Source organism: Nyctereutes procyonoides, unplaced genomic scaffold, assembly GCF_905146905.1.
Source record: "Nyctereutes procyonoides isolate TBG_1078 unplaced genomic scaffold, NYPRO_anot_genome, whole genome shotgun sequence".
Classification (NCBI taxonomy): domain Eukaryota; kingdom Metazoa; phylum Chordata; class Mammalia; order Carnivora; family Canidae; genus Nyctereutes; species Nyctereutes procyonoides.
The window spans coordinates 47,901,164-47,913,210 of NW_026575046.1; the positions used below are offsets into that span (position 1 = coordinate 47,901,164).

General features: G+C 36.6%; 1 protein-coding gene across 6 annotated transcripts in view; it reads right to left on the bottom strand.

Annotated features, from left to right (window-relative positions):
- The window catches only part of FBXW11 (F-box and WD repeat domain containing 11), a 126,196-nt gene that overhangs the window by 77,623 nt on the left and 36,526 nt on the right, over window positions 1-12,047 (bottom strand). Inside the window, exon 3 of one of the 6 annotated variants that reach the window (XM_055325298.1) lies at window positions 10,796-10,897. The exons of the other annotated variants lie outside the window; for them this stretch is intronic. Coding sequence (XP_055181273.1) covers window positions 10,796-10,846 — 51 coding nt within the window. The 5' untranslated portion in view covers window positions 10,847-10,897. The remainder of the gene's footprint in view (window positions 1-10,795; window positions 10,898-12,047) is intronic. 6 annotated transcript variants of the gene reach the window in all.

Below are 12,047 nucleotides of genomic sequence, written 5' to 3' on the forward strand. Positions count from 1 at the left end.
TTCTAGCCTGCTGCCTGCCCCACAAATTTAAATCTTGCCAGTCCCCAAAATCACCTGAGCCAATGCTCTAAAATATCTATTTACCCATACACCCACCTACCTACTTAACCTACCCACGTATCTACTATTGGTTTTGTTTCTCTGAAAAACCCTAATACCACTAGCCAACCTTAGATTTGGTTTCCCTGCTTCCTCTCTAAAATTTAGGTTCCAAGACAGAGTGGCTTTTTGTCTGTTTTATGCACTCTATATCCATCCCCTACATTAATACACAGTAGGAGCATCATAAATATTTGTTGCTTGAAGAAAAACAAATGAGTAAACAAAGAGTGATTTTTAATTTGGTCTTTATGCTTTCCTATGTTTTCCAGTTTTCTACACTGGGCATTTGTTTCTACTATAATCACATTGTTGAGAATACAACAGTCCCCCTTATCCACAACTTCGCTTTCTGTATTTCAAGTTACCCACTGAGAACTGCAGTCTGGAGGCAGATAATCTCCTCTGAAATGTCATCAGAAAGTCATCAGTAGCCTAATACTAAATCACAGTGCCTACTGTCATTCATGTCACTTCATTTCATCACGTAGGCATTTTATCATCTGACATCATCACAGAAGAAAGATAAGTACAGTACAATAAGATAATCAGAAAAAGAAACCATATTCACATAACTTTTATTACAGTATATTATTAAAATTGTTTTATTATTAGTTTTTGTTGTTAATCTCTTACTATGACTAATTTATGAAGTAAACTTTTTACTAAGTATATAGGTATCGGAAAAAGCATACAGTACCATCTGCAGTTTCATACATTCACTGGGGGTCCTGAAAAGTATTCCCCACAGATGATGGGGGAACTACTGTAATGTAATCTTTTTCACTGAAGTTTGATCAGAATTTAAAAGACCTAAGAGGGATCCCTGGGTGGCGCAGCGGTTTGGCGCCTGCCTTTGGCCCAGGGCGTGATCCTGGAGACCCGGGATCGAATCCCACGTCGGGCTCCTGGTGCATGGAGCCTGCTTCTCCCTCTGCCTGTGTCTCTGCCTCTCTCTCTCTCTCTCTCTCTCTCTCTCTCTCTCTCTCTCTCTATCATAAATAAATAAAAATTAGAAAAAAAATTCTAAAAATAAAAAAAATAAAAGACCTAAGAAAGGTCGTATCCTTTAACTCAGAATTTTTCCAATGAATAATACAATCTGAGCAATTCATCATAGACGCTAAAATTTAGTGACCTTAATATCCATCAAAAGAGACTGATTATTGTACTCCCAGACAATGAAACTCTATACAGTTACTAAAAACACCCTTTTAATATGAACCGTATTGATAAAAATCAGGTTATAATTCATTATATAGAGTATAGGCCTATATATCAACAAAGAAAAAAAAAATATATATATATATATACATATACAGAAACAAAATGTCAAGAAGAAAAAACAAAGACTGGACACTAAAATGAAAGGAGATTATGGCTGAACAGTTCATTTCTTTTTCATACTTTTCTCAAAATTTTTGCAATGAAAAAGTATTCATAAATGGAATTATATAAATCAACAGAAATACATAAAACCAGCATTTTTAGAAGTAACATAATAAATGTCTGTTAAATGAGGTATAAGACATCATTTTCATGGAAAAAGTAAAGACATTTTCTAATACAGTCTGAATGCCATTTGCTTGCTTCCCTATCCTCAAATTATACTGTTAAACCTTATCATCATGTAATGTTTTAGAAACCATAAATTAAAACTGTTAGTAACATAAGATGTAGTTTTAATTTTTCCATAGTAGAGGCCCTCTTCCATAGGAAATGTGATTTCCTCAGTGCGGTACTATATGTGAGGCATTGTGGTATCATGACACCTTTCTCCATTAAGAAAATATAACATGGAAATGATGAGAAACAAACAACCAAAAATTTCAATTAAGAACAGAGAAAAATCAGTCTTTCAGAAAAATGTTAAAATGAATCTTTCCACTTGGCACTGAACTTTCAAAGCCAATCATCGTTAACAAAATATTGAAACTGGCATTTATATGGAAAAGACAGCAATAAAGTGTGAGAACCACAGAGACTGATGACTGATGAGGCTGATACTGGGGACATAAAGAACAAAAGCTTGAAAAGAGACTTCTGTGAATGGGCATCATGCGATACAAGGAAGTGAAACATGAGCATATGATTTCAAATCAATGGGAAAAAAGTATGATCAGTAAATAGTATACAGAAAACAGAATGGCCATTGAGAAAGAATGTGGATCCCTAATTCACAGCATATACCAAAATAAATCACACAGAAACTGAACAATTTAAATGCAGACCATAAAGCCATAAAGCACTAGAGGAGTAAAGGACAAGAGTAAGTATGACTACATAAAAAGGAAAACTTCCTTTCAAAATTTTCTTCAAAGTAAAAAGCATTAAAAATAAAACTGAAAAGCAAATGCCAAACTAGGGAAAATTATGTGCAATAAATGAGTTACTGTAATATATTAAAAGAATTCCTACAAATCAGATTTTTAAAAAACCATCAATAGAAAAAATGGAGAAAATGTATGAAGAGATAACTTATAAGAAACAGATATCCAATAAATCAATATGCATATATATATTTCTATCTCACTAACAAGCAAATAAATGTACATTAAATAGCATATTACTTTAACATTTTCATCTATCAAAAAAATTTTCATCTATCAAAATAGCAAAAAAAAATACAAAATTAAAATGTCTAATGCCATCTAAGGTATATGAAAAGGGAATCTCTCTGGGCACCTGGGTGGCTTACTCAGTTGAGTGTCTGACTCGATTTTGGCTCAAGTCATGGTATCAGGGTTGTGGAGACAAGCTCCACACTCAGCAGAGAATCTACTTCTCTCCCTCTCTCTCCTCCTGCCTGTCCCCCAACACTCCCCCTCATGCTCTCTCTACCTCTAAAGTAAATTAATGAATCTTAAAGAGAGAGAGAGAGAGAGAGAGAGAGAGAGAGAGAAAAGAGAATCTCTTATCCACTGCTCTTAGGAGTATAATTTGACCCAGCCTCTTAAAAGTACAACTTAGCCACCTAAAGTATTTTTCATGGGCACACCCTTTTACCTAAAGAAATGATCACAAAAATACACAAAAACTTAGCTAAAATGATGTCCTATTCAACATCACTTAAAATGTCTCAAAAACTGGAAGCAGTTTTGATATGGATAAAAGGGCACTTTCAAACCAGTAATATTCAATGGAATGTCATGCAATGATTTAAAATGATGATAGAAAGTCTTAATTCATCGTTACTATTTACCACTTTTTATCATTGGTCTAATTTTGAACAAATGTAGATTATTTTTAATAATATTTTAAAAGTAAACCTTAAACATTTTTGTGATGATATCTACAGCTTATGGCAATGACTGGACTATAAAATGGTCCGAAAAAATAAAAAATAATAATAATAAAATAAAATAAAAGGGTCCAAGTGGGGCACCTTGGTGGCTCAGTCAGTTAAGGAACCAACTCTTGATTTTGGCTCAGGTCATGATCCCAGGGTTGTGAGACTGAAACCTGTGTAGGACTCTCTCTACATGCTGGGTGTGGAGCCTGCTTAAGATTCTCTCTCTCCCTCTGCCCCTCCCCCTATTCACTCTCTTGCTCACATGAGCTCACAATAAATAAATAATAAATAATCAGTCAATCAATTGATCGATCAATAAGTATGTATCAATCTCCAAGAAAACAGTTCAGCCCTATCTAACCAGAAAATGCACCACCCACTCTGTGATAAACCACTGAGCTATACACTTAAGATCTCTACACTTTTCTATATGTATGTAGTAATTCAAAAACGGGGGGAAAAAAAAAGCTGTACACTTCCTTCTCACTCCCCTTCCCCACCAAATCTGTGAATGATTGAAGTATCACTAGTGGAAGTTATTTAGACTTTATAAATCTGGGGACATGTCTGCAATATAGTGTTAAGTAAATAAAGGAAGTAAAAGGAAGGTGCTATGCAGTTTTTCTAGGGTGAGCCCATTCTCCCTATTTAAAAAAGGGGGGGAATATCCCTTAATTGTAGTTACATACCCTCAAAAAAACCCAAATACACAGTGGTAGACAGCAAACTGTTAATATTTGGGTGCAGGGGAAGATTGGAAGGGAGAGATTATTAAACTTTTCTATATTCAGATAATTTAACAATAAAACACTGATATTCTTTGATCAAGTAATTGTACTTCTAGGAATTTATTCTGCAGACATAATCATGTAAGCCTAATTAAATGTTCAATGAAATTAGTGAAGTGAAGTGCTAGGATACAAAAAAAACTGAAATGTAAAGTTCCTTCAATAGGGAATTGGCCAAATTCTTTTTTAAATGATAAATGATATAATGGAATATTATTGCAGCTATGAAAAAGAGTAAGGTCTTAGAGGGCTTTAAATGCTGACAGGGAAGAATGGTCAACATATATTATTAATTGAAAAACAGTATGTAGGGATCCCTGGGTGGCGCAGCGGTTTGGCGCCTGCCTTTGGCCCAGGGCGCGATCCTGGAGACCCGGGATCGAATCCCACATCGGGCTCCCGGTGCATGGAGCCTGCTTCTCCCTCTGCCTGTGTCTCTGCCTCTCTCTCTTTCTCTGTGACTATCATAAATAAAATAAAAATTAAAAAAAATTTATTAAAAAAAAAAATAATAAAATAAAAAAAAAAAAATAAAAAAGGGGGGGAATATCCCTTAATTGTAGTTACATACCCTCAAAAAAACCCAAATACACAGTGGTAGACAGCAAACTGTTAATATTTGGGTGCAGGGGAAGATTGGAAGGGAGAGATTATTAAACTTTTCTATATTCAGATAATTTAACAATAAAACACTGATATTCTTTGATCAAGTAATTGTACTTCTAGGAATTTATTCTGCAGACATAATCATGTAAGCCTAATTAAATGTTCAATGAAATTAGTGAAGTGAAGTGCTAGGATACAAAAAAAACTGAAATGTAAAGTTCCTTCAATAGGGAATTGGCCAAATTCTTTTTTAAATGATAAATGATATAATGGAATATTATTGCAGCTATGAAAAAGAGTAAGGTCTTAGAGGGCTTTAAATGCTGACAGGGAAGAATGGTCAACATATATTATTAATTGAAAAACAGTATGTAGGGATCCCTGGGTGGCGCAGCGGTTTAGCGCCTGCCTTTGGCCCAGGGCGCAATCCTGGAGACCCGGGATCGAATCCCACGTCGGGCTCCCGGTGCATGGAGCCTGCTTCTCCATCTGCCTATGTCTCTGCCTCTCTCTCTCTCTCTCTCTCTCTCTCTCTCTCTGTGACTATCATAAATAATAAAAATTAAAAAAAAAAGAAAAACAGTATGTATAGTATGGTTCCATTTGTATTTTTTTAAGCTTCTGTCTAAAAGGATACTGGAAACTATTAAGTGATACTTTGGGAAGTGAGATCTGGGGTCAAAGGAAATTTTATATGTCTTATAACTTTCAGTACCAATCATATTTTTAAGTCTATGAGCCATTTTTAAATGCTGACATGAAACAGTGATTTATCGAACTTCTTTTTACTCTTTAGGCCATATTAGATTTGCTTTAAAATGCCTTGGGAAAAAAAAAAAGTTGGAGAAGAAAATGGAAATAAGAATAGGATTGATTTTGAAAAACTGTTCAAGGTTGAGTTGAATGGCTCTCTTTATTTTTTTCTATGTTTGGGAATTTCCACAGTAAAATTTTTCACATAAAATCTTACAAAGAGCCCTGCAACATAATACAGATAAATCCAGAGTAAGGCACTATGCTAGGCCCTCCTTTACCTCACTAGTGACTCCAAAGTCAAACTCTGGGACTCCAAGGGACATTTAAAACACCACTGGTTACAATCATTACCATCACTATAATAACACAGCACAATTTGATGGATTCCTCCTTACCTAACAGACAGAAGGAAGACCGTAAAACAGCAACAAATGTTTTCTCCAGGTGGTGAGTTTACCAATTGATTTTTTTAGTAATGATATTTTGTAAATTTTCTTATAAGGAGAAAAAAATGTGTTTTTTTTAATGTTCATAAAATACAACAGACTGTGCCATTAAACAATCCAGAAGGTTACTCCAAGCCTTCACAGTGGCCTCAGAGTACAACAGGATATGCAACAAGAAATGATAAATCCCCAATGTTCATTAGTAAAGAGACAAAACCAGTGAGTTGGAATAGCCATGTCTTGACATAAGGAAACAGCTTCAAACAAAAGGAGAGAACACCTGACAGGAGAGGCCATATCATATGCCTGGTCCTTTAACTTATTCTTAGCCTGCCCTGGAATGGAATCTAAGACTGTTAAGACTGGAATTCCCTGTCCTTGAGTAGGCAACCAGGAAGAAATAATGAAAGAAAGAAACGGATTTTCATCCCCTCAACAACAAGCAATCAGTAAAGGGTAGTTGTTACCTTCGCCTACTTTACAAAATCCAGAATAACTTTCTCTGTTCTTAAAGATGAGGAAACTAAGGTTCAGGTAAGTTAAATAACTTAGCGTCACAAAGTTACTAAAGTAGCAGGTAGAAGACTAGAAATAAGGTTTGTCTGCTCCAGAGCTAGGATTCTTTCTACCAAGCTACAGCCCACATCTAAAAATATCCTTTTATCCTGTAAGTTCCAACTGTAGTATTCTTAAACCTCTGTAGATCACTAACCATACTGAAAGTAAGAAAAGAAACAAGGCAGCTGTCACAAAGTTGTACTGATTGTCCAGCAGTATCCATACTAGAACTTGGAAGGAAGAAGGCACTAAAATTTGATTCACGTGATCCTTGCTGTCAATCCAAATCATCAGTCCTCCCCTTGAGAACACTCTCCCCAGCCGAGAGCTTGCAAATGGCATTCTCAAGAAAATTTGTCAGTCCATTACATGGAACTCTCTACATTCTAGGTGTTAGCTTTCCTTTTAACACTAGAAATAAAGGAGAATTTGTTCCAACCTAAAAATGGCAGTTGCCAAGAAATTATCACTAGGGCATGGTGACTAGAGCACTAGCTTTGTAGTTATCCAGACCTATGTTCATAACCCAGTTCTGCCATTTAGATAAATGTGTAACCTTAAGCAAATCACTTGAGTTCAGTAACTGCATATACCAAAAAGCGATCACAGATAACTTCTCCATAAGGATTAAATGAAATAACCTAGTGCCTAGATCCTGACACATAAAAAGGAGTGGAAAATAAAGGATACACAGTATCATTAACATTGGTATTATTCCTGTGCCATATTAGTCTTAGAGTCTTAGCAAATATGCTATATGGTCTGAACTCTTGATTATCTGATGTAACAATCAACGGGTTCAATCTAGAGAGCAAAACCAACTAAGATATTGATTCAGTTCAGCTTGTTCAGAGACATCCAGATATTCCAGCTCAACTGTTCTTAAAAAAAAAAAAAAAAACTGTTGAGAGTTCTATTTTAAAATGGTTCACATTTTTTAAAAATTTTTAAAGATTTTTTTAAGTGTATTTATTCATGAGATACAGAGAGAGAGGCAGAGACATAGGCAGAGGGAGAAGCAGGCTCCTCACAGGGAGCCTGATGATGCAGGATTCAATTCCAGGACCTCAACATCAGGATCTGAGCCAAAGGCAGATGCTCGACCGCTGAGCTCCCCAGGCATCCCTGGGTTCACATTTTTTAAAACCACATATACGTTTAGCTAACTTCTCAGTTTTACTACCACACACACACACACACACACACACACACACACTCTTTCTTTCTCTCTCACAGACTTTACTTGTAATTTTGTCATTTTCATTCACAGGTCTGCTTTACTACAACGCATTCCGTCAGAGTAGAGAATAAGTCTGTATTGTTCATCTTTATGTGTCCAGCACCAGTATAGGCCTTGGCCCATACCAAATGCTCAGTAAATTTCTCACAGAAAAGCCATTCAGGAACCTCACTAGCTTTAAGATTCAGGAGGGCTCATATTGGCAATGGGAATGCAATTTTTTTCACCTACAAATATTTGGCAGGCATTTCTTTTATTTTCAAATAAATAATGGCTAAACAAGTCATATACCAGATATCTCAACAGTAAAATTTGCACAAACAAAACTAAGAAGGAAAATTCTAGAAACAGCAGCATTCAAGCACAGAGGAGAGAACAATTTTGGAATCAGGCCAAGCTGGGGTTCAAAGGCCAGCTCTACCACTTAACAGCTATATATATCTCCAGGTGAAAAATGGAGATAATAACATCTACTTCACGGTACTGTCACAAAATTAATATATGTGAAGCACCAAGTACTGTGGATGGCAAGTGGTCTTTTTTTTTTTTTAACAGTTTATTGAGGTAAATTAGTGATTTTTATTTTTTCAGTCTTAGCTGTTTCCTTTTCTCTCCTCACAGCCAGCAGAACCCGGAGGGATTACATAATGCCTTAAAGGGAACTACTACCTTTATTCCTGCTTTTCAAAAGGTACACTAATTGAGCCACACAGACAGGCTAACTGGCTCAAGTTCCAACTGGCAATGGGTCCAGTGTGATAATTTTAAGGTAGGTAACCTTAAAGCTCTTTAGGTAACCTGTTCTCACCTGAGGCCTTCTTACAATGGGCTCGCTGAGAGATGTGCAATGTCAAGCAAGAATCATCTTTGTGATAAACCAAAGATGTAGCATATAAGCCAACAGGCATTCTTTGGAAACCCAACCCCATTAAGTCAACTAAATTGTAGCACTGTTTGCAGACTGGAAGTAGAGAGCAGGAACACTGGCCTTAAAACAGTATATGTAAAACCAATGACTAGACAGGAAGGAAATCCTCTGTTCTTTAATACATGTTTACTTTCCAGTCACAAACAAAACAAAACAAGAGTAATGATTTGCTAATTCCAATCAGCTGAGTACATATTTCATTTCACTGTGCTGCAGACTCTCAATCATATACTAAAGAAAATAAAAACCTAAATAAACAAAATTCCTAATACATCTCTAAAAACATTATTTGCTCCATTCACATTTCAGTGAGTATCATTCAGTATTTCACCGTATTTCAAGGTCCATTCAAGGCAAAATTTACATTTTTTTTCTTTTACATGATTTTCACTGGTAGAGATTAAATCAAAGAACTTGGAACACATTTGGGTTTCCATTTTCAACAAGGTAAGAACCCAGATTTCCTCCCACTCACCCCACCTCCAAAGAATTCACAATACTGATACTAAAATATATTGAATAATGCTTCCCACTGGTCAACTACTTTTTAACCAAATGCGAGAACAATCTGCACTTCAACCTGCACTGCAATTCTTCCCCTACTTAAATTTCTGGAAAAAAACCTCACACACCCCACTAAAAATTAACTTTAAACATTCAAGTAATAAGCATTTCAGAAAAACACACTAGGAATATAATGCAAATATCCATTATTTAACACCAAGGAGAGTCCATGCAATAATGTCTACCATTTCAAGAACATTTTTGTTAAAGTTACATGGCATGCAGGGAAGCTGCTTTTCCAAAGATAAATATACATTACGCTGGAGCCTCACTGGAACACCCAATCCCTGGGCCCTGAGTGCTGTATTGCCTTTTAATGCAGACTCTCTACAACAACTGATCTTATACCGAATTTACTCTCTAGTTAATTGTGTTAGTGAGGTTCCAGTACAATTTTCTAAAGAAAGCAATTTGAATCAATAACCACACCAATGCTACTCAGAATGTCTGCTAGTAAGTAAATAAAATACACAATCCCAATATAAAAGAAATTCTCCTCCTTCCTGGTTCCCTCACTCCATTTAGAGACAGTAAACATAGGTAGGAAGATAACCTCGAGAACAACAAAGTCATCTATGCCATCAATAATATCCCTCTAACTTATTTCCTCATTTCATTCACAGTGTTTTGTTAAAACAGGGCAGACACTAGAAATTTGTTATTGCTTTTTAAAGATATAATAAACTGTGTGGAATATGCAGTGATGAAAACTGAATATAGCTACTGAAACCATACTTAATTAAATACACGTTTTCTCTAAACAGAACTTCCCCAATAAAGCCACAATATTTTCGGCCTTGGCTCCCTTAGAATCCAACCCAACAAGTGAATGCACTCCGGCCGCACTCTTGCTAATAATTTTTTCCTGAGCAACCCCTCCCCACCCCCAAAAAGTTTTACTTTTATCTGTGGAATTCTCTGCCAGCCTCGGCCTGGAAACCTGGGTGGACCCTGAGGACAGGTGTCAGATCTGGCCTTTGGGAAGTGGCCCAAACTGACAATTATTGGCAGCATAAAGCTGTGACCTTTAATAAACTTCAATTTGAGATTTTATGCAATTAGTAATTCCCTCCCTACTCCTTTTTTGAAGGAGGGAGAGAAAGCATGCCAAAAGGATGAGTTTCGAAATAGAAAAATCACCACTTTAATTATGAAACCCTCCCAACTCAACAAAGAACTGTTAAAAGTAGCCAAATGGAAAATGTCAGGGTTTTGTGGGCACATGCACAACTATTAAACATGAGAATCAGAACTTCAAGGTGGGGGAGGGGAGAGGAGAATAAAAAGCAGGAGCAGAAAAAGAGGAGTAGAACTGGGCCCAGCCAAAGACCCATTTTCTCTGAGGGGCCCCTCTTGGTACTAACTCCTGTGTGTGGGGCACCCAGGCTGGAGAAAAGCAGAGGGTTACACAGAACATTTAGCAGACTTAACATTGGATTAAACACACTACTGCAAGTTTCAACAAATGTTCATGGCATACGTAAAAAACACATTTACAACAAGAAAGAAGAGAGGCACCTGGAGACATCTGACACTGGGCATGCTCTGCAGGCAACTCAGTGCGCACATGCTCTCTACCAGGTTGGCGCAGCCTAGCCACAAAGACCTTGGCACAGAACACTGCAGGATGACAAAAAGGAAGGAAGAGAAGAAGCAGTTAGAGGCCGCAACAAATCACTCCTTCACACAGGCAACCTGAATGTTAGTTGGGCAGAGGATGTACCCTTGGCAGTTTGGAGGACAGGGATGGTGGTCCTAGACAACTTCTGAAACCCTGGGAGAGGGCCCACTTACTGTCCTAAAGAAAGGAGGTTTCTGCTTCCAATCACTAATTCCTCAGGACACAGCAAACAGAATCAAGAGGGAGAGAGAAAATGTTTAAGTGAAAACCCACTAAAGGGAACTATGAAAGACTGAGTGTACAAGATTAGTGGTAAGATTGTGACTATAACTTCATAAAAATAACGGTTTCTAGTCTGTGTCATATAATTATAACTGCCATTGTTACATCACATACTATGTGCCAGGGACTTTAATGTGTTTTCTAATTCCCACACCAGAGCAAAGAAATGGAGGCTCAAAAGTTAAATCATTTGCACAAGGACACACAGCAAAGGAAGGGACAGCCAGAATTTTGAACCTTCATTTGTCTGCTATTAAACCCACATTAATTCTACAAGACTATGATGCTTCTATTATAAAAACTCTGATCATCTGAATTTTTACCATGTAGATACAGTTTTGTACTTCCCTAAATAAAATCACAGGACACCTAGAGACATAAGGCAAAAGGAATAAGAAAGATGAGTGATTGATAGATACAGGCAATAAAAGAGCTAATTAAAAACATATCTGATTTTTCAGTGACATCCACATCTCTGCCTTTCCAAAGAAAACACTTTGGAATATGATGATTTTAATTTTAGACTTTGTTTACAAAGTTCATTTGACACAAGTAGAACTTAAAGACTGTTTCATTTACCCATTCCTACTCTCTTTTCAAAGCTTGCTGGTTTTAAGGGAATTAAGAAAAAAGGAAAATATAAAAATCAACATATACATTGTGGCTAGTATTTTTAAGCCACCAGATTATTTATGGTATTCAATAAGTACTTTTTTCTGCAGACCTAAGGTCAATTAATCTACTATGGCAAAAACAATAACCCGGGGGGGGGGGGGGCGGGAACCTTGCCTTAAAACTGAAGGTGGGTGTGTGGATTCAACCAAAATACTCCAGAAGTTCAAACTCAACATCATAAACTTGTTTAAC